General features: G+C 41.6%; 2 protein-coding genes across 2 annotated transcripts in view; both read left to right on the top strand.

The window, feature by feature from the left end:
- Positions 1–496: 496 nt before the first annotated feature.
- GCM2 (glial cells missing transcription factor 2) lies at positions 497–7,939 on the top strand. The gene is made up of 5 exons (XM_038770584.1): positions 497–592; positions 2,939–3,191; positions 4,448–4,560; positions 5,811–5,933; positions 7,046–7,939. Exons 1-5 carry the CDS (start codon positions 551–553, stop codon positions 7,937–7,939), a joined length of 1,425 nt encoding a protein of 474 aa, XP_038626512.1. The 5' UTR covers positions 497–550.
- A 13,148-nt stretch (positions 7,940–21,087) lies between these two features.
- The window catches only part of MAK (male germ cell associated kinase), a 32,821-nt gene continuing 29,883 nt past the window's right edge, over positions 21,088–24,025 (top strand). Inside the window, exon 1 of the mRNA XM_038770776.1 lies at positions 21,088–21,137. The gene's annotated coding sequence lies outside the window, so the exon portion shown is untranslated. The remainder of the gene's footprint in view (positions 21,138–24,025) is intronic.

Genomic DNA, 24,025 nt, shown 5'->3' with positions numbered 1-24,025 from the left:
AATTGGCTGAAGAGCACCATGGGGCGGGGGCTGTTGGTTCCTCTGCCCTCCCCGTGCCCACCCCTAGGTGCCAAGCCTCCTCTCCGGGGGATGGGGCCGGAGGCGGGGATGGGGAGGGGCACAGAAGCACCCCCTTTTCTTCTCCCCCCTCCCGCACCCCCCGTCCCTCGGGTGCCTATATAAACCGGGAGGACCCCCGACCACCGGTACCGCAGCAGCGGACAGAGGCGCAGCCCCACTGGTCCCCGGAGTCCCCAGATCCCAGCTTCTCCCCAGTGCCCGGGGACCCCGCCAATTTGGGATTTGAAAGTCGATTTCCCGGGGCCTACGGTCCCTCATTCGTTCATTTGTTGAGTGCTTACTGCGTGCAGAGCACTGGATTAAGCGCTTGGGAAGAGCATTTAACCCCCAACCCACTGAGCCCTCGGCCTGCCCACTCCCCAGGACCCCCGAGGGGGTCCCGGGAGGGAGGAAGGGGGGAGCAGGGACAATTTCCAAGAGCCCCGCCGGAGCCTACGAGGAGCCGGACTGCTGCCCCTGTCCCCGAGGGATGAAGCTCACCTGGGACATCAACGATCCCAAACTGCCGCAAGTACGGGGAAAGGAAGTGCGGGCGAGTGTGTGTCTATTTGTCAGTGTTTGTGTGTTCATCCTCAAGTGTGTGAGCCCACTGGATGAAGCCGTGCATGTTCCAAAGTCAAAACAATAATCATCATCATTCTTAAGCGCTTACTATGTGCCATGCAATATATTAAGCGCTGGGTTAGATACAATTCTTGTCCCACCAGGAGCTTGCTTTCAAAAAGAGGTTTGATTTCTTCCTAGGGATCCCAAATGCTAACCCAAAAAGAAACTTTTCTTTTCAGGCCCTTCCTTCCCTCGATCTCATTTTCCATCTTCCCCATCCCACTACCCTACGCCCTAATGCAGTCAAACGTTTCTGAGTGAAATTAAAGTGTCACCCCATCTTCACAGCTGTCTGAGATCGCTGACCTCACAACCCTCAAAAAAAGGTTGGCTCTCACAGATTTCTGTTATATTCTCTGCCTGTCTTACACACACTCACTCTCTTTAGATATATGTAGATATCTAGATAGATAGATGGAGATACACACATTTTGATTTCCCAGCTGGACCTGGAACCTCTAAGTTTATTACCTTTATCATGGAAAACACTCCCTACTTAAAAGTGGAGAGCAGGTGCTGCTTTCCCTACCTCCTTTAAACTTGCAGGAAATTCATTCTATTGAAAATTAAAAGCATATACTGATATGGTGCAAGCAAGCACTTTCTACCCTGGATCAATAAAAACCATTTTAATAGAAGATCCTAATAGCTTTGACTCAGTCTAATCCGCCCTGATTTCTGATCACTTTTTTATGGCATTTATTAAGCACTTATGCATCAAGCACCGTTCTAAGCTTCATCAAAACAACCTAAAGTTACAGTTGGCAATCCAAGGAGTATGGAGGGAGTTGTGTTGCTTATTGTCTACTCAGTCCATAAATAAATAAATACGATTATTGAGCCTTTTGTCCAATTGAATAAAGCTGGTTTTGATTTGACCATTTCCTTGAGTCTCCTTGGAGAATTGGTCAGTAGGCTCCCAATAAAAACTCCTCCATATATTCAAGAAAGTTTAATTATCCTTTAGTCTTCTCTCCCTAGTCCTCTCTCCTCCAGCTTGATACCCCAATTGCTTTCACCTTTCCTCATAAATGCTATTTCCAGCCTTTAGTAACTTTTGTTACTCTTCTCCCTAATTGCTCTTCGTCTTTTTCAGGAGGTTGGGCCAATGGTCTATGGTTGGGCAAGCATGGGTGACATCCAAAGCATTTAAAAATTCTGAGCTCTGGGGAAGGTAATTACTGAACTACTACCACTGGGAACCATGGGAATCCATGCAGCTTTCTCAAATGAGGTGTTGGGCTTTTAAATTATAAACTTTTGAGTCTGCAAAGAAGTAAGGCAACTAGGTCATCATTGACTTTAAGCTCATCATGGGCAGGGAACATGTCTACCAATTCCATTATATTGTACTCTCCCAAGTGCTTAGTACAGTGCTCCGCACAAAGGAAGCACTCAATAAATATGACTGATTGATTCATCTCCTCCATTGATGAGAAAACCAGAGAGTAAAGTGATTTCATGTCACAAGAGGGACAGAAATGAAACCTAGACTTCCTGACCCTAGATTTGGGGCTCTGACTGTGGCATGGGATCCTGCCCTTCATACAATGGGTGATGTATGGACTGATGGATAAACAGGAGGGTTGGGAAGGTTGTTGCAATCTGGTGTCTATGGACCTGTTTCTGTGGTTTATGCTGAAAGGAGCCTCCGAGGTAAAAACAATTGTTATAAAGGTGTTCAAGTTCAACTGAGGAGAGACCCCCTAGAAATGCGAAGGTAAATTCATTTTCAGTAAAGGAATTGTTGTTATACAATGTTTTTGGCAAGAGAATTTCCTTTCGGGAATGGGGCGGAGAGATTTTAGAGCATCATTTCTATTGGCAGCATACTTAATAATTACGGTACTTGTTATGGGGCCTATTATGTACCAAGCATTGTACTAAATGCTGGGGCCGACACCAGATAATCAGGGTGGACAAAGCCCCTGTCCCATGTGGTGCTCAGAGTCTAGCAGGGAGAAGGATTTAATCCCCATTTTACAGATGAGGAATCTGAGCCACAGAGAAGTTAAGTGATTTACCCAAGGTCACAGAACAGACAAGAGGCAGAGCTGAGATTAGAATCAAAATCCTCTGACACCCAGGCCCTTGCTCATTCCACTAGGCTATACTGCTTCTATTGGAGAAGATTTTTTTTTTTAAAAAAAGAGTGAAGTCACTGTTCATTATGCCTGTTCGTTCAGTTATCGAATCATTCTATCTTCAGTCTTCCTCTCCTGCTTCCCATTTTCCTCTGTCTGTGCCGTAGGAGCCCAAACACTTCGACAGCTTCAAGGAGTGGGCCGACGGCTATGTGCGCTTCATCTACCGCGGCGAGGAGAAGAACGCTCAACGCCATCTCAGCGGCTGGGCCATGCGTAACACCAACAACCACAACTGCCAGATCCTTAAGAAGTCCTGTCTCGGGGTGGTGGTATGTGCCAGCAACTGCGTCCTTCCCGATGGCACCAAGATGCAGCTCCGGCCAGCCATTTGCGACAAGGCTCGACAGAAGCAGCAGAGTGAGACAGGGCGGGGAAGAGAAGGATCGCTAGTGGTCTGAAAATATTCCTCCTAAAGTGCTTAAGTTACTACCAGAAAACTAGGTCCTGCTTTAGTGTCTGCATCTTTCCCAAGAGCCTCTCACTCTGAGGCAAAGACAAATCCACTTTTGAATTGCCTTGAAAGGATTCAAAAAGGTCAAAGGATTCTAATTCTGGTTATTTAGGAGTCATAATAAGGAAAGACTTTGATTCAGTGGGGAAAAAATAAGGAGCCTGGGCTTCCTGGTATTTTTTTTCCTTTGATATCATTTTAGGACTTTAAAAAAAAATTGTAAAACTATCCCTGAATAATCAATCTTCAAAACTTCCATAAAAAAAAGAGATCTCTGGGACTTTTATTTTTTTAAAAGCCCATTCTAAAATGACAAAACTGCCCTTTTGGGAAAAATAAACTCTAATGATAATTAAGCAGAAACCTGAAAAATGTGTATGTGAAAAAAAACAATGTTCAGTTAAATTTAGCATCATATATTCTGTTTTGAAAAAGCATAACATAAATTATAAATTTGTCACATGGCAATACCTTTTGGAGAACTTTTAGATTATACAATACTAAGATTATATTTTGAAAATATATAAATTGCTTCATTAGAAAATGTATATATGTTGAATGTGGACTATTAGTAAGAGTAGACTGTATTTATTGACCCTTTTCCAGAAAACTCTAGCCAATGAAATACATGATGATGACTGTTATAGGAATCTGTTCTAAACCCTGATTTACTCCTTTATCACTTTCTTAGTTATTTTCCTAGTGAGCTAAAACTCCTCATGCTTCCTTAGAAGTTCTGATGAAAATCCACTCAGTTATTTTAAAGTTGAATGAGATGGGAAAAGTGTATTTCATTAAGAGCCTTCTGGGAAGCAAATATCTCAAAAGTAACCAGGCACTAGCCAGTCAAATTTAACTCAGATATTGTTTTACTACACTTGAACGAGTTCATCATTTCATTCTTTAATGAAAATAAGAAATTCCTGCACATAGATTTAGGATTAAAAAGAATAGAATTATCAAAATAATTACCCACTTCTTGCTCATGTGGAACGTAAACTGCATTATCTTTTTCCCTGATTATATCTGACTCTGGTGTCATCTAGATTGTGGTGGGGCCTCTAAAGTCATTCATTCATTCATTCAATTGTATTTATTGAGCGCTTACTGTGTGTAGAGCACTACACAGAACGCTAAATGTGTTCACCTGTGAATTTTGCAGAGAAAGTGTGCCCCAACTGCCACTCAGCTTTAGAGTTGATCCCCTGCAGAGGTCACAGTGGTTACCCAGTCACCAACTTCTGGCGGCTTGATGGCACGGCAATATTTTTTCAGGTATGACATATCCACTTTTGGAAATGGAGGTACAGTCCACGCTTCTTAAGCAAAATCAACAAGAGAGTTGAACAGTTATTTGCTGACCTAGCTGAATTCCAGGAAACAGATTTTTGTGTTTTCAGGTGTCTCTGGTTTCTTCCCTCTTTTTCTCTTCCTCTCTCCTAACATTTGGGCCCCCCTGTTTTTCCTCATCCCCGGCCCCCACCATTCTCCCTTGGGATTTTCATGTTTGGACTCCCTTCCCAGTCTTTTCCCACCGTCCTTCAGGGCTCTGCCCCACCCTTTTCCCTGTGGGCCTCCAGCCCCAATTTCCAACCAGCCTCACTCTCTTCCTGTGCCCGGGTTCCCTTCTTCTCTTGACTCTGGACTCCTCGGCAGCTCCACATACCCACTTGCCTTCCCAGCCTCAGGCTTCTGGGTCCACACTACTTCAAAGTGCACTCTTCTGAGAAATTCCAACACCACTCCACTCCTCCTGCCTCTTCCGTCCCGCTCCACTGAGTACTGCTCCTCCTCCCAGGAGCTGTGATGTTACTGGGTCCTCTGTCTGCTGCTCCTCAGCCTCCCAGTGCAGCTCTGGTTACATTGGCTACTTCTCCTTATTCTGAACTCCGGCTTCAGACACTCACATCCAGTCAACCTCCTTCACCTTTACCTAACCGAAGTAGCATGTTCTAGTGGATAGAGCAAGGACCTGGGAGTTACAAGGACCTGGGTTCTAATCCTACCACCACTTTGCTGCATGACCTTGAGCAAGTCACTTGACTTTTCTGAGCCTCATTTACCTCATTTATAAAATGGGGATTAAGACTGTGTGCCCCATATGGGACAGGGACTGTGTCCAACCTGATTAGTTTGTATCTACCCCAGTGCACAGAACAGCACTTGACACAGAGTAAGCGCTTAACAAATACCATTATTATTATTATTTATCCTGCCCCCTGCCCCCCCCCCCCAATGCCTGTGCAGTTGTGGGTGTATTAGGATCTCCCTTCTACTACTATATCTGATTCTGGGGAGAGCAAATAGACACTCTGAATAATCCAGACCCCTTAAAATTAACTTTATAAATATCATCTTAATGCGCTTCCAAAAGTGTCTAACTCACTCTTTAATCTTACAGACCGGGAGAATCTGGCTCGACAAGGTTTAGAGGACAGTGAACCAACATATAGAGTTAATGGAAAGAAAAAGAAATAATCTGATTCTTGGGATTGGGAAATGACCAATGTTTTACAATCATATAGGCCAAAGGAGTTCATGATCATCCGAGACCAGAAAGTAAATCAGAGACAGAAGCAAGAAGAAGTGCCATTAAGAGACAAACATCTTCTTACCATCCCCAGAAAAAGAGGTTCCTAGAATCAGAGGTATCTGAAGCTATGTTTTCACCCAGTTGTCTAGTTTACTCTTGATGAAGAAAACCCAAGAAGAACAGACCCTTCAAAATAGAATCATCCAATTTCCCCTTTACATAAGGCAGATGGTAATAACTAGTTCATCTATCTATAGTTGTCCTTCATACTCGAAGAAGGCACCACAGACAATTAAATTTACCTGTGAGTGCATTTGTGACTGAAAGGACAACACAGGACGCACAGTTCGCAACCATGTTGCATTCCCAAAAAGGATATCCCTTGTGTGTTGTCATGTTTGATATTTGCAATGCCTGCACTGTTTTCACTTTTGCCTCCTTGTCTCTCTTTTTCAGGGAACTCTGTTATATTGTACTCTCCCAAGCACTTAGTACAGTATTCTGCACACAGTAAGCGCTCAGTAAATACAATTGATAGATTGATGGAACTTTGTTTCAAAAAGACCTGCTCCTTTCTTGCTAGCAATATGCTAGGCTGGCCTCGACTTGGCAAGAAATTCCAAATTTCAGATGGAGTGCAGCATAATCTGAGGAAACTAACTAGTGATAAATTTTAGTATTAATACTGCCGCAATGTAGACAGTGAAAGTCTCAGGTATCCTCTGCAGCTCTTGAGAAATCATTCTAACTTTCTCACCTAAATACAAGCATATTTTTTAGTTATCAAAATTGCTACATTCTTCAGTAGAATGCTATATTGAAGTCTAATGTAAAAGGGAGCACTTGGCAGAATAGTTATTTTTACCTAAAATGGAAAAATTGGTTAGAGTTGATTTAATGTCTTTTCCTGAGAGATACCAACTTTTCTAAAGTTTGTCTTCTTTCTAAGGTATAGCTTAGTCAAATAATAGACTGAAGCAATTGGACATAATTGCAAGCTCCCAAAGTCTGTATGTGAAGTTTTTCAGGGTCTCCCTGAATGTGTTAAACCTAGAGAGAACAGTGAGCTTAATGTTTCGGGTTTTTAGAGTTTAAAAGTCTAGTTTAGACTCACCATTGACCATTCAGTGTGATTACTTCCAAACCTCCTTCCCATCAGTTACAACAGGCTGTGAGAGTGAACAGCATTTCTTGGTCACACAAACCTCTTTTCATGTTCTTTTACAGGGAGGAAGACATCAAGAGAGTAGTGGTCCCTACAGCAACATCCACCACTTTCCCTGCTTGGAAAGCCCAGAACGATTCAGTATAACAACAGAGCCTAGTTTCCCTATTCCAACTCAGCCTTATCCCGCCTTTCAAAATGCTGATTCTTACAAAATTCCCTGTGACTCAACCAGCTTTCAGGGGGACTCCATGTCACCCTTTCCAAAATGTCCAAATCCGAGAATCTATACGCCCAGGCCACCTTGTAGCTATGAATTTTCAGTTCCCAGTTACCTAGGATCCGGCCCTTACCCCACATTTTATAGAGACTCCAACAGTTGCTTTCCGGATGCCGACCGGATTAATTGGACCGGGCCGCAATATAACAGCAATTCATTGACTGCCCGTGATAGGAATTTCGAAGCCAACAGTAAACATCACGGGTGGAAACAGGTCCTTGGGAAAGCAGGGTGTGGAGAGAAGAATGACTGTGGACAGTTCCAGAGTAATCCCACTCACTCATACTACAGTGGGGAATTCCCCTGCAGGTATGGGAGTTCTTCTCCCTCCACCAGCCCCCCGGGCCTACAGACGGTGATCACAACTACTACCAAAGTCTCCTACCAGGCCTACAAGCCCCCCGTCGTGAGGTACAGTGACAACATGCATGACGTTAAGAACCTTCAGAGCTGTAACTATTTAGCAGATGGAAGTCCGGGGGCCTTCTATTCCGAGGTAAAGACCCAAGAAGATTGCGGGACAGCCAAATCCTCCTTGGTTTACCCCCCAGAGCCAAACCCCTTTAAGACAGAACGAGGAGAGACCTGGGACGTGTATCGATGTGGACCGTTCCCAGGAAATAATTATTCTGATCGAGTGGGTCAGCTCTTTAGGTATGAGGATGAGGAATTCTGAATTATAATAAGTACAGAACATCTGTTTCTGAAATTTTAAGATGCTGTGCCTCTAGACAAATACAGACAAATATATTTTGGTCCCACAAAATCCAATGGACAAGCCAAATCTTAATGTTTGGGTAAATTAACAATATAATCCAGTAATTTGTGGAAATGCCACATAAAGAGATGATTACTTGCAACATTTTGTCCAAGAGTCTCTGGCTTCTTGAATAACATATGTGGGAAAGCACCTCATGAAAGATAATACTACTTCAATGGCATTCAATGATGAAAGAATTTCGTGTATGTGAATGTGTTCTCTAAATTTCCTTATAGAGCACTTCAGGGTGTAAACTGATTAATGTGGTCATTTCATCACTTCAACAGTTGTCAAGTTACCTTCCTAAAAATAATCATATTTGGACAGTTGCAGGTGGTTATTTTAGTTATGAGGTTGGCTGATTAATGAGCTTCCTAAAACCTTTTTTTAAAAAAACTTTTCTATTTTTAATCTTTTATTTTAACTTTACTATCATAATGTTGGTAGACTGTTATACTAGAGATTTACCTTGCATGAATATTTAAAAACATATCTCAATATTTGTTTTGTTTTCCAGCTATTAAAACAGTTCCACCCCTCTCACTCTTCTAATGAACAAAATCAAATAAGAATGTATTAAATGTAATCGATGTATAAGGGATCTTCATCACAACATGACTAAATTAGAAATAAATGCTAATCACCCTAGGAATTAGGCAATGGTTTAGATTTCATTCTTAATAGGTTTGAAAAGGAACCCCGGCAATATACTCTCCACCAAGAAAACCTTCTAAAATTCCCATATCTTCCAAAGCAATTACTTTGACTGAGACCAACTCAACTTGACTCAACTCAACACTCAAATTATACAGAAAACCTTAGAGAAAAAAAAGTAGAAATTATATCATCAGAGTCTACAAATATTTACTTAATGCCATTAATTACATAGCACTCCAGTAAGCATTGTGTGGGCTTTTTAGAGAATGAAGTGGGCATGGTCCTTTCTCTCAAGGAGCTTACATTTAAAGTGGAAGCAGGACACACATACTGCCAAAATGAAGTGGCTGGGTGCATGATCAGCTCTAAAATATAAATCTATTTAAAAAGGACACAGAGGCATGCATCACAAAATACAATGATGCAAATAATCACTCCTAGAGGAGTGCATTAGGTGAAGGTTAAATGGGAAGCTCTTTATTATATTTGTTAAATATTTATTTTGCGCAAAGCATTGTGCTGTACTGAGTAAAGGTGTTTTATAAGGATGTTCAGACCTTGTCCCTAGCCCAAAGTGGGGCTTGCAATTTAATAAGAAGGGCTGACAAGGAAGAAAATAATGTAATAAATGCAGCAGAAATAATAAGTCAACAACAGTAGCTATATAGCCAGGACTGTCTTCAGAGCATTTGGAGACCAGAGGTAGGGAAAAGGTTGCTGATCCTTCCATCCTGTGTAGTGTCATCTTGGTTTGCTATGCACATATGTTGCTTTCTCTTATAATGTCACCACATGCACCCAATGCATTCCATATGATGCTGTTATGTCATACTGGGTGCATACACACAGTTTAACTGAATTTCGCCCTGCAGAAGCCCAATAAAATTTCTGGACCTAGAGGGTTTCTCCGGAGGGACCCCTGACACACCTTTATTACCCTAAAGCCATTAAGTTAAGTTATCACCGTGTTTTCTGTTAAGTGCTAGGTGCCAAGTACTGTACTAAGCACTAGAGTAGAAACAGTATAAGCAGATCAGACACAGTCTGTCCCACAAGGAACTCATAGTCTAAGGGGGAAAGAGGACAGGTATCTTATCTTCATTTTTACAGGTGGACACATATCTTATTTCCATTGTACTTTTTCTAGAGCTTAGCACAATGCTTCACACTCATAAGATGCTCAATGAAGGTCGCTGATTGATTTATTGATCCTGAAAAACCTGCAGTGGCTATTTTCCTCCATGCTCTCCAACAACCCTCTCCTCACTTATCTGCTCTCTTCCTCCTATTCCCCCAGCTTGGGATCTGTAACCTTCTTATGGTGTCTCACTCTCAACTGTCCTGCTCCAACACTTGCTTACACCCTCCCCATGACTGGAACTCTATACCCACTTCAAATCCACCAGACCAAAGTTCTCCCAATCTTCAAAACCCTCATAAAATCCCACCTCTTCCAGGGAGCTTCCCATGATTACTTTCCTCTACTCCAAGTCATATGAACCCAACAATTAGCCTTTGCATTTTTGTATAAAAGTACGTTAATCTACGTATGCGACGTGATTTTTTCATGTTTCCTAAGTCTTGCTATTACCAGTTGTATGCCTGTTTTACCTCCTATTCCCATTAAATAAAGTCTACCTGCCTCTCTCCGCCATTCGTCTATAAACTTCTTGAGAGAAATGACTGCGTCTTTTACTTTCACTGGACTTCTCAAACAGGGCCATCTTCAGATGGGGAGAGTTAAGCAACCACCTCAGGCAGCAGGGGTGGTAAGGTAACCCCCATAAAGATAGCAACTGCTCCACCCTTCTCAAAGAGGGCAGCCACACAGATCCTGTCAAGAGTAGTGGCACTACTGCCTTTCTCAAGGATGACAGTGGGATGGAAGTGATCCATCAGTGGGGTGTTATTCAGGGCCTTAGAATCAAGATACCTAAGGTGTTTGGTTGAGGAGAGGCCGGTAGTGAAAATAGTTTATGCGAAATTTTGTGTACAACATCATTATGCTATGTTGTATACTTATACAGGGTGACAAAATGATGTCATATTGAACCAGAAAGGGATGGGGCAAAGGCATTTTCGAAGCTGGTCCTGCTCCCAAGTGGCTAATATAGTACTCTGTATTCTGTAGGTGCTCAATAAATGCTATTGACTGATTGACTTTCAGACCGCGAGCCCACTGTTGGGTAGGGACTGTCTCTATATGTTGCCAACTTGTACTTCCCAAGCACTTAGTACAGTGCTCTGCACACAGTAAGTGCTCAATAAATACGATTGATTGATTGATTGATTGAATGAATAGATTTTGGCTGATGGTCAGGGTAGAAGACCATAATTCTGATTCCTCAGTGTACTTCACCTTTATGACTCTCTTTTATCTCCTCAGTTATTCTTTTCATTGTTTGAATGAGGAGAAGCTAGTTTAAATCGTTTGCCTAGTATGGCTTTCTTTTAGTAGGCTGGGGCATAGTTCTTTATTAGTGTAAAGGCGGAAACCTTTCCCTCAGGTTTTGAAATTTTTGATGTCTGAATAGAAGTGTTCAAATAAAAAATGGTATTCTGAGCTTTAGTTCTTCAGAGAATACACCATTCTCTGTGCTTGTTCTGCCTCATGATCCTTTAGACCTAAATTCTTCCAGAAAATGTGGTCTGAGAAGTTATATAGTTACCATTCCCCAGAGTTGTCTACATGCACTACATATTGGTGAAAAAAAATTCCAATTGTTCGGTTGTAATAGGACACCCCCACCACCACTACCACACACACACACACACACACACACACACACACACACTCACAGAGAAACATACAGTCATGGAGAGACTTTTCATCCTTCTATAAGTGAATATCGGTAAAATAATGTTTTCATCAAAGAATAGATGAATCCCTGCTAAGTGAACATTGCTTTCTAAAATGGTCTCTGCAAAGCCCATGAAAGCCCAAACTCTCCCTTTCTGCACCACTTGTTTTAAAAGCATTTAGCTAGGAAAGTCACCATCCCCAGAAGAAGCTTCTGTTCTTCTTCCATTCTTGTATCAATGGTCACTTTCCCAATAATGATCGCAGCAGGGCTTGGTTTCTGGATTTCCTCAAAGAATTGAGCGGGCTGCTCACATGCATTTTGTTAGCGTTTGGCTTTCTTCCACCAACCTCGATGATTGGAATAGGTTCCTTGGAGAGCAGGACTCTCAAACCCCAGCCACCTGTGACACTAATTTCACTTTGCCCAGAAGGGCACTACTAAGTGAAAATGTCACCTGTCTATCTCCCTGACAAGGCCACCCTCTGTATCTAAGAGGGAATACCGTAGTGCCTTTCAATGGCAAAGTTTTAAAAGCTCCATTTAAAACGGATTCCGATCGGAGGTAGCCCGGTCATTTATATTACAATTCTTTGTGAGTTGTCATAAGCCACCTGGGTTCTTTTGCTAGCTAAGTTGTTTATCCTACCTCAAAAGGACCACTTTTCTAAAGCTTTGTAAAAATTCTTCCTGGTGGTTGACAAGCCAGAGCAATAAAATAGAAATAAAGACTTAGCTGCAATTCAACTTGAATCAAGGGGCACAAAGGGAAAAACAACCACTTAGTCCAACCCTATGCCTCAATCACTCAATCAATCAATCAGTTGTATTTATTGAGCACTTACTATGTGCAGAGCACTGTACTAAGTGCTTGGGAGAGTGCAAAATAACAATATAACAGAGTTGGTACACACGTTCCCTGCCTCCAGGTGGGCTTTCCCCTTTCACATCCCAGATGTGTGAGTATCTTTACTATTCTGGAAAAAAACGTTTTTCATGTCCGTGAAAACAGAGCAGTGTAGCTCTTCTGACGCCTTCACACTGTGCTGCACTTAGATACCCCATTGGTTAGGAAGGGTAAAGAGTAACAAAACAGGACGTGCCTTTGATTTGTTTGTGCAGTAGTCGTGATGGTTTGCACTGAACCATTCACTCACACTTATCCTATCCCTCCACGCCTAGCATTACACATTGTGTAAGATGAATGGGTGCAGATCATGATCACAGAATGTCATATCTCCGAGACCCCATAGCAGCAGACACACTGTGCCTTCAGCCCCTTCGTAAACCACCTTTGCAAATGATACGTCGAGTGGCTTTGTAAGTGTCAGAGTAGTCTTTTCCACTTCCTTGCAAGAGCCAGAAAATTAAGAAAAACAAAAAGAAAGGTTAACAGCTGCGACCACCAAAAAAGTAAGAGTAGAAAAGTCTAAAGTGCAGAAATCTGTACTAAGCACAGGGGAGAAGCACAGGGATCTGATCCAACGTCAACCACAGCAGGGAGAGAGAGAGCGTGACAGACACACTGGGAAAGAAAAACAGATCCAGTCTCCTGAAGGCAGGGTCACACAAACATTATTTATTAAGCGCTTACTGTGTGCAGTGCACTAAGGACTCTTCACTACTCTGCTGGTCCCCCAAACTACCTCAAGCCCCATGCTGTCTGCATCATCTCAATTTCTCCAAGAACTAATAATAATATTTGTGGTGTTTGTTAAGCACTTACTATGTGCCAAGCACTGTTTAAGTGCTAGGGTAGATACAAGTTAATCAGGTCAGACACTGTCCTTGTCCTACATAGGGCTCACCGTCTTAATCCCCATTTTACAGATGAGGTAACTGAAGCCCAGAGAAGTGAAGTGACTTGCCCAAGGTCACACAGCAGACAAGTGGTGGAACCAGCATCAGAACCCAGGTCCTTCCGACTCCTAAACCCATGCTCCATCCACTAGGCCAATTTGCCTCTCAACTAGACTCTGTCCCATAGACATCAGTCAGACAATCACAAGGACACACTAAAACTTAGGAATATTAAATACGCTCATGTATTTTTCATCCTCTCTTTCTCCGATTCAGCTGCCTCAAACAATCTCATCTTAGCGCTCTTGGCTACAGTACCTAATATTTGGCAGTTGTGGTTATTATTCTTTCCTTTCCCCATTAGGGGGGAGGGGGGGAAATAAATGCCTAGTTAACTGACATGGGAAATAAGTCCAATGACCAGAAAAATGGGCCAGGGCCTGTGTAATGTTACACTCAGCATTTGCTGAATGAGGAGTGAGTATGTGGCAGTGGCTGAACAACAAAAGCTATCAGTTACCTGCATCTGCAGGGCACATTTCAAGGTCACAAAAATCATTTCAAGGTCACTGCCCAAGTATTTAAGTTAAGAAATGGATCATCAATCAAAAATTGCAGCTGTACATCGACTGCCCACAATGCCGTATTGCATTTCGAGAGGGTACCTGAATGGTGCTACATAACCACGTTAATTTAAATGACAAAACTGCATTTTATTTGGAAATTATTAAATTCTGCAACCTGGTTGGAGAGCTTTCAATTTCCCTTATGGGCCTACAACCTACTCATGAGTGTTTCTGAAGTGGAGTGGGAAGTCAACTCTCCACTGGCACAGATAATCCACTTTATCACATGCCTGAATTTATCACAGGCCTGGATTTACAACAGCCTCTAAATAATAACCAATCCATCAGTGGCATTTACTGAGCACTTAGGATGTACAGAGCACTGGACTAAGCACCTGGAAAAGTATGATGTAACAGTAGATACAATAACAGTAGATACAATCCCTGCCCTTGTGGCATTTACAATCTGAAATACAACTGATCATAAACTAAGAACTTAGTCTTAATGATTTCCATAATGCCTGTTCCATGTGCTAGAGAAGAGTCATGCCAAACTATCTTAACTGGCACTTTATCATTTAACTTTGAGGCCTTCCCAAACTAAGCTGTCATCGCCCTCACCCTATTTTCTCTTCTTACTGCCTCTCCCATGCACTCAGTCCCATCCTCTTAATATTTAGCTTCTCCTCTCCCACTCCCCCGCACTTACGTACATACACTGTTGCTTCCCTTACCTATAATTTATTTTAATGTCTATCCCCCCCACAATTTTACTGTCAGCTCCTTGGGAGGAGGGTTCATGTATCCCAGCTGTATTGTACCCTGTTAAGTGCTGAGTACAGTGCTCTGCTCAGTGTGAGCAAACAAAAACCTACCACTGACTGTACTGTACTTTCCCAAGTGCTTAGTACAGTGCTCTGCACACAGTAAGTGCTTAATAAATACAATTGAATGAATGAGTAAATGATAGCTGGTACTTTTTCTGTGGCTTAAGTTTTAGGTTCAGCTTTTCTGCACTTTGTTGCTCAGACCTAGACCTAGCCCTTGTCCTCTACCTGGCCCAGAGGAAATTAGAACCTGGCATATTGTGCAGATAAGTGTAGAGTTAGGGAGAGACCTGGGTTCTAATCCCGACTCTGCCAGGTTCACTGGGTGACCTTGGGCCAGTCACTTCACTTCTTTGGGTCTCATTTGTAAAATGGAAATTGAGACTGGGAGCCCCTTTGGGACAGGGACTGTGTCCAATCTGATTTTCTTGTATCTACCCCAGAGCTTAATACAGTACTTGGCACATAGAAAATACTTAACAAATACCATAATCATTATTACTATTATATTACAGATTACTTATTTATTCATGTTAAAATCTGTGTCCCCCTCTAGCCTGTAAGCTTATTATGGGCAGGGAACATGTCTGCTAATTCTGTTGTACTGTACTTTCCCAAGTGCTTAGTCAGTCAGCCAGTCAATCATATTTATTGAGCACTTACTGTGTGCAGAGCACTATACTAAGTGCCTGGGAGAGTACACTATAACAACATATTCCCTGCTCACAATGAGCTTATAGTCTACAGATGAGCTTACAGTTTACTAAGCTCATCTCTTACAGCTTAGTACAGTGCTTTGCACATAGTAAGCACTCAATAAATACCACCGATTGATTATCATAGATTTGAAGGGTAGATTGTTTTTCAGCCGAACCCAGATGTTAATATCATTAAGTCCCCCAAATTTCATTTTTTTCACACATTTCAATTTTCTCTGTTTTTCCTGGACACGCCGCAATTCTGAAGCTCTGAACCAAATCCTGTGGACAGACACTCTGGACCCTCAACCCCTTACCGGTAGAGGATGTGGAATGATATCTTTCTATGAGAACTGTTATCTGTCTTGGGAATCCAAGGTTGAAAAGTCCAGTCTTCTTCAAGAAGCATGAAGCTGCTGGGTCAGCTATCATCTCTGATAATAATCATGCAGTCAGGAGTACAGTGCACGCTGCTGATAAGCAATCTGCTAGTTAGGTTGTTTTTTATTGTTATTATTATTATACACTTCACACATTCACACCATTTTCTTGATCTTAAAAATAAATTTCTGCTAAGGCATAATCACCAAAATAGCCTTTATTTGGGATTAAAACAATATGGGCAAAACTCAATGACAGAAAAAAGTTAAGAAAGGCCTCATGTCTTAAAGGTCCTGCATTCCCTCTTCCACTTTGCCAATTTACAATGCTTTCTAATCCTTCTCCTGAGGTCCATTAAAAAAACCCTATCAAATTGGAGATCCAATTTAAACCCTGAAACACACTCAGGGTGTCCACTGGGTTGTCGCCTCAGTTCTTAAAGTTGAAATCAAATCCTTTTTCTCCATTAATTGGACCCTCCTAGAGGATAAGGATTATGTTGCTTTAACTTGATTTGTACCAACTCACGACAGCACCATGCAAAAAATACAACTCGATGAATGGGATCGGCTTTGACAATGATGAAAACATGCAGGCTGAAGGCAGAAATGAAATCAAACAAATCAATCAATTTAGTCCTATCTGAAAACATCAGTTGTTTTAACTGTGGGAAACCAGCAAGCAATCTAGTTCGGTCAGGTAAGAGCCAGTTATTTATTTATAATGTACGATGAATTCTTCAGAATTATCTACTGTACTGCAGAAATACTTACATTATTTCAAAGCCTAAAAATCACAAATATGATCCCAAGTACTTAGTAGAGTGCTCTGCACACAGTAAGTGCTCAATAAATATGACTGATTTTGTGGCAAATAACATTTCAAAATGCTCATTCTTCACACACACTATTTACTGGACATACTTATTTTGCAATTTAGACATCCTCGAAGCCAACAGAAGCAACTTAGAATTGGTTCTCTGAATCCAAAAAAAAAATGCTTCAAAGTCTAAAATGTTTTAACTCTAGGCACACCAAAAACGCTTGAAAAAAAAATGTGTTTCTGAAAGCAACAGAGCTCTCACTTCCCTCATAATCTTTAAAGAAAGGTGAGTATGACACCTCCAAGCTGCCCTTTTAGGAATAGAATTAAATTATCTCCCAAATAAGCAATGTATTCCTCTTGACATACTTTTGTCAATCCTTTTGTGTTTATTAAAAGTATGTGCAAACTGTTTACAGAGCTGGTCTGATGTTTCATCAAAATATAGAAACGTACTGGCCATATACAATTTGTAATTAATGACTTCTATCTTAAAGGAGACCCAATCTAGAGTGAAGATTAAGTTTTTAAATATAAACAAACTGAAATTGTCTTTTTTAAAATTTGAATATGAAAACATTTAGAACTTCTCTAGCTGGAGAATAAACAATTAAACAATTAATGGTATTTATCAAGTGCTTACTGTATGTAGAGCACTGATTTACCATCACTCACTATTTTTAGTAGCTCTATAAATTTTGTGGACTCTGCAGAAATTACCACCTTTGTTTTGAAATCAATCATGTCTCATTCCTAATTAAAGAAAAGCATTTTTACAAAACTTGAAAGGCTGAAATTAAGAATGGCTACTATACTTGCTAGGTAGGTGAAAAATCAGAGGGAGTGTTAAAATTATTCCAGTTTGGAGCAAACATTTCTTGAATTCTGATGTCAGGTATGGACATGATGAAATATCACATTACTGTAGTTTTTTTTCCCAAGTCAGTGAATGAAACCTATAAACAAAGTTGTTGGACTTGGAGAAATGCTGATAAAGATCAAATCCACACTTTGGTGTTGACAGACACAAGCAGAATTCAGGTAGCTTAATGCATTACTTCCTTCCAAGCAGGACATATTTATGACAGGACTAGAGTAAACTGGTGTTTTCCAACTTCATCCAGAATGAGTTCAAAGTCACCTAGTAGCCTAAGGTCACATATATTTCACATGGAATTTTTTAATGGTGTTTGTTAAAGCGCTTACTATGTTTCAATTAATCGATTTATTGAGTGCTTACTAAGTGTGGAGTACTGTACTAAGTGCTTGGGAGAGTACAATATAACAGAGTTGGTAGTCATGTTCCCTGGCACTGTACTAAGTGCTGGAGTAGATAATCAGGTTGGACAAGTCCATGTCCCCCATGAGGCTCACAGTCTTAATCCCCACTTTACAGATGAGGTAATTGAGGCACAGAGAAGGTAAGTGACTTACCCGCAGTCACAGAGCAGTCAAGTGCCAGAGCTGAGATTAGATCCCAGGTCCTTTGTCTCCCAACCCTGTTCTCTTTCCACTTGGTCATGCTGCTTCTTGCTGGTTCTGGCTGATTTTCTTAGGGGATGAACAGTTTTCTACTAGCCTAAACTGGAAGTTGGAGTAATTGCTGAAATATCAATATTGGAGTATTGAAATATTGGAGTAATTACTGATATTTCAGCTCAATTCCTGTGTTACAATAACCTCAGTTCAGGTTCAGTTTAAGGTCGCTTTCAATTTGGTAGGCTGGCCCAAACTCATGTCCTCCATAATCACGTAAGCCCACTCAAACCTCATCCTCTCCATTCATTCAATCGTATTTATTGAGCGCTTACTGTGTGCAGAGCACTGCACTAAGCTCCATCCCCAAAGCTCTTAAAACTTCCCCTTTCTTCCGCTTTTAAAATTGTTTTGCCATTCCCCCAGAGTTCCAGTGTACACTCCAGCTCCCTCCATCCCCTCAGGCCTCTTTCAACTCCCTGCATGTAATTGTTTTTTCCAAGCCAGTTTTCACAGCTGCAGTTGTGCCTCTCCTGGCTACAGCCATGATAATTGGGCCTGGCTAGCACCACTCTGGTCTCTCCAGATGTGATGTTCCCAAAGGTGGCAACTGGGGTAGGATGACACAAAGACTTTATTTCCGGTGAAGCAGACATCAATTTCATTGTCAAGGAACCAAACATCCATCAGCAATACTATCTACAGAAATATATACGTAACATACACATAAATGCGTATGCACGTGAGAGGCTACAGCTATACTTACCTAATGCTTATATACTGCTATTTTAGACCATGAGCCCATATAGAACAGGGCCTGAATCTGATCTATTACATTGTATATACTCCAACGCTTAGCTCTGTGCTTGGCAGTACTATGAACTTAACAAATAAAATTATTAGTAGCATTTTATTAAAACTAGACTAATTTGAAAAATTAAAATACATTATCGGTATATCGCTAACGTGTCACAGCTCTCTGAAAAGGAAATTTGTGTAGCTTTTATTTATGTTTTCGGTCAAAATATCTAAATCTGTGGAAGTTTTCCTCAAATTTAAAAGTGACAGGGCAGAGAGGCAGTGCTGTTTTTCTTAGTCTCTTCTGATTATTAAATTTTTTACTAGTATTTTTTGTCGTCGCACCAGAAATAAGAGTCACTGGATCGATCAATTAATGGTATTTACTGAGTGCTTACTGTGGGCAGAGCACTGTACCAAGAGTTTGGGAGAGTACAATGCAATAAAGTGGGTAAACACAATCCTCACTTGCAATGATCTTACAGTCTAGATGGGGGGGACAGACATTAAAATAAGTTACAGATAGGGAAAATGGCAAAGAATAAGAAGGTTACATAAGTGCTGCGGGGCTGGGATGAGTACCAAAGTGGATCATTAGTAAATGTTCTTTGATTGACTGATTAAAAAACTGCAAGAGCATCAAGCATTAGTACCAGAGACTTGATGTCTTGATGCCTGTTGTATTTAAGTCTGTCTCCTGCTGCTCTAGTCTGTGAGCTCCTTGTGGGCAGGGATCGTCTCTATTGCTGTACTGCCCTTTCCCGAGCGCTTAGCATAGCAGCGTGGCTCAGTGGAAAGAGCACGTGCTTGGGAGTCAGAAGTCGTGGGTTCTAATCCCGGCTCCGCCACTTGTCAGCTGTGCGACTTTGGGTAAGTCACTTCACTTCTCTGGGCCTCCGTTCCCTCATCTGTAAAATGGGGATGAAGACTGTGAGCCCCATGTGGGCCAACCTGATCACCTCGTATTCCCCCAGCGCTTAGAACAGTGCTTTGCACAGAGTAATCGCTTAACAAATTCCATCTTCATTATTATTATTATTACAGTGCTCTGCACACAGAGAGCGCTCAATAAATACGATTGAATGAAAGGAGCACTAGGAAATTTAGGGTGCCCCTATCCCAAATTCATAGTCACACGCACTCATACTCACACGTTGCACGAAGCACTGGGCTCCAGGGGAGGGGATCCGGAGAAGCAGCGTGGCTCAGTGGAAAGAGCCTGGGCTTTGGAGTCAGAGGTCATGGGTTCGAATCCCGGCTCTGCCAACTGTCAGCTGGGTGAATTTGGGCAAGTCACTTAACTTCTCTACGCCTCAGTTCCCTCATCTGTAAAATGGGGATTAAGACTGTGAGCCCCCCGTGGGACAACCCAATCACCTTGTAACCGCCCCAGTGCTTAGAACAGTGCTTTGCACATAGTAAGCGCTTAATAAATGCCATTATTATTATTATTATTATCTCTGCCCTCTCTGCATTGAGAGAAATTGGGGGGGGCGGGTGTGGTGTGCAGCGAAGATGATGGAAAAAAGATGAGAAGCATTGTGGCTCAGTGGGAAAAGCCCGGGCTTGGGAGTCAGAGGTCATGGGTTCTAATCCCAGCTCTACCACTTGTCAGCTGTGTGACTTTGGGCAAGTCACTTCACTTCTCTGGGCCTCAGTTCCCTCATCTGTAAAGTGGGGGTGAAGACTTTGAGCCCCACGTGGGATAACCTGATCACCTCGTATCCTCCCCAGAGCTGAGAACAGTGCTTGGCACACAGTAAGCACTTAACTTTTAGACTGTGAGCCCACAGTTGGGTAGGGGCTGTCTCTATATGTTGCCAATTTGTACTTCCCAAGCGCTTAGTACAGTGCTCTGCACACAGTAAGCGCTCAGTAAATACGATTGATGATGATGATGAACAAATACTAGTAGTAGTAGTAGTAGTGTAGTAGTAGTAGTAGTAGTAGTAGTAGTAGTAGTAGTAGTAGTAGTAGTATTAAAAACGGAACGGTGGTGTCAGGTCGGGTACCAAGAGAGCCGCCCCTCTCTGCAAGAGCGCATGCGCCGCAGCTCCCCGTCCTCGCCTTGAGCCCTCCGAGAGATGCCGCGGTTTCGTCCGGGTTTTGAAATCCTTCCTGCGATTGGCTGGTGGCTAACGCTCCTAAAGAGACGCGCTCTGCCATTGGTGGGTCCTGGGAGGGAGGGGGGAGCGCTCAGGTCCTGTGTGTTCGGCCTGCGGTTGCCGTAGCAACCAAATGCCTCCTCTTGGTCTTCTCCCTCTCCGGACTCGCCTGGAGGGGGGCAGGTAGGAAAAGGTCCCAGAGGCTGGGGGACCCAATCTGGGGTGCGGGGAGGAGGAGGAGGAGGAAGAGGAGGAGGAGGAGGAGGAGGAGGAGGAGGAGGAGGAGGAGAAGAAGGGACCCTCCCCGCCTTTGAGCCAAGGGAGGCACCTTAATCTCATCGGCTCCGGTCCAAGCGAGGTACGTTGATGGACCTCGCTGAATCCTGAGAGCTCAAGGTGGCGAGGAACTTCCTCATTAGAAATGACAGGAGCCTGAGATGTGATGTGATTCAGCAGAGATTGACGCTGGGGATGTGACTGTTACTACTTTATACTTTCATCTTACCTTTATGCTTCCTGGCAGTCAACGCAGATCAGGCAATGTTCCAATTGCACGGAAAAAAAAAACCGGTTACTTTCCATTTCAAGTGTCATCTTGCTTTCCTAAAAAAATCAGTAATTATTTTTCTGAAAATATTTTCAAGCATGCCCCACTTATTCTTATCGTTTGCTTTCGGTACCCTTTCTTTTTTAACTTGTTACTTTTTTTAATTGCAAAACAGTAAGCCCTCTTTAAATGAAAACAAGATGAAATATACAATGAAGTGTCTGGTTGAAACCTGAATGATTAGACCTTTCAAAGCCTTTTACCTTCTATTTGCCCTCCGGTGTAATCTCTCCCTAATCCTGTGTATAGACAGTATTAACAGTAAAGTGCTCAGAGTACAAATCTCTGATTACCATATGATTTTCCTCTGGGCAATCCCAAAGACACCGCTGAAATAAATTAGAAAAGGAAGGAAGACGGAAAGGAATGGACTATCAGAAGGTCCCGTATAAACAAAGGAATCAGTAAATCTGAACTTTGTTTGACTACCGGTAAGGGAAATATCAGAGGTGTTAACATATTCATTCTGCGTACATTTGTGACTGAGAAGTGCTCCGATTGAGTTCAATGCGGCGCATAGTCAAACAATAGGCATATGAGATGTGAAATATGGGTAATTTACATGACCTTATACTACTTAGAAAAATATTTCCCTAGTAAAAGATGAGACTTCAAGCATCGCATTATGGATCATTGAAATATGCCTCATTTTCTTTTTGTTGTGGTAAAGTCTAAAATTTTACATCTCTGCAGCAGCGATAGGGATAGCTTATTTTTTTATTTAAGCAAATTTTCTGGGCAAACTGCGTGTCCTAATTAAGGTTTAAATTGGGTAATTATCATGTTCACTCATTTTTTCTTTGTTTGCATTGCTTTTTCTGGTAAGTGCAGAGGGAAGTGGGGGGAAAATGCCTTGTTAACTATGTGGGGGGAAAGGAATGTGGAGTTCTTTAAAGCAAACATGAAACCCTACTAAATCTGTGAATCTAGAGAAGACCCTGGACTAAAATTAGTCATAACTTTTCTGTGGTTTAATTTCGCCATTTGTCAAATGGGAATGAAATGATCCAGCTTATGCTAATACCCAGATAAAAGGATTAAATAGTCATCTTTTACATAGCCTCTTCTCTGTGCTCACCAGAAAAAGCAACATATACGAAGAATAACGTTAAACCTGAGAGTAACCCATGTAAGCTTTAATTAGGTTAATATCCTACATGTAAAGATTAAATAGTCATCTGTGGTTTTTGAGATTCATGGGAAAAACCATTATAGAAATGCATAAGGTATTATAGGGGTGGGGGGAGGGGGTGGCAAATACAAAGGTCAGAGTAAATTTTAATTTCCACATACAGTGAAATCTAAAATGAGTTAATGCTTGTCAGATATGATTTAAACATAAATCAAGCCAGTGAGACCTTTGGTTAGATCAAGTATTACATGCACATCAGTTGCAAAACTTTTTTTATGTTGTGCAATTATTAGCAGCTGTACATTATAGGATATTAGCCTTGGGATTTCAAGACATTATTAAGAAGACATAGGATAAGGTTCCCTTTAGTCATTAAAAATACAGAACTAGTATCTTTGGCTATAAATATATTTACAGCATTTGTGTCTTTGGGCTTCAACTTCATGAGGCTGTTAGAGGTGAAAGATTGTGTGGAAGAATATGCAATTTGGTCCCCACTAATAATGAGTGTCACCCACTGAATGCCCCAAACAGCTTAAATGCAGTGATTGATTGAGTGTTTGCTTTTAATTTTGGGACTGGGGAATTTATGACTCCCTGGGATCTGCGTATATCCTCCATTCCTTGGGGTGTTGTTTTTTTTTGGGGGGGGGGGGGGTTAAACCAAAATTTGCTTAATATTTTGTTGTTTTTTAAATCACCAGGTGATTGTCGGCTATAAAACGACACATGTCTGTGCACCTTGGCTCAAAATGAATAGTTGTCATTTATCTGTATGCTCTTTCTAGAGTGCTGTCACTGAAGCCCCCAAGTAATTTGAAAAGCAGGCTACTATCCCTTAAGCTAAGAGTCTCCTTTGACCTAAATTTCATTCTCCTCATTTACTTAGCCAGATCACTCATTCAATAATGCATTTAATGGAGTAGCAACCTTGAGATCTTATAATACAAAAAAAAAAAAAAGAAATAGGTCAGAGACAGCGAGATAAAACCTGAAGCAGCAAACCCTGAAAACCTCTTATGGGAAAGTTTGGCAGGCATTAATCTTGACAATAACTTGTTTTATAGTTTGGGGAAAGTTGTTAAAATCTGTCTAGCAATTCTTTCAACAGGAAAATAATGGTAGTGTTTAGAGATGGAGAAGAAAATCTTGAAATTTCTAAAATTTCTTGAAGATACTGCATGCCCCATGAATTCCAGAACTTCATAAGGAATTGCTGAACTGTCCTTCATTATGGTATAGTTATGATAAAATCAGTTGTCAATCATCCAGAAGCAGAACTAGGGAAATCAGAGTGTCCAGACCTTTCATTAGGAAAAATTAGGAGAGGAG

This window comes from Tachyglossus aculeatus, chromosome X2 (assembly GCF_015852505.1).
Source record: "Tachyglossus aculeatus isolate mTacAcu1 chromosome X2, mTacAcu1.pri, whole genome shotgun sequence".
NCBI classification, from domain to species: Eukaryota; Metazoa; Chordata; class Mammalia; order Monotremata; family Tachyglossidae; genus Tachyglossus; species Tachyglossus aculeatus.
This window is presented reverse-complemented; position numbering and strand designations above follow the sequence as displayed.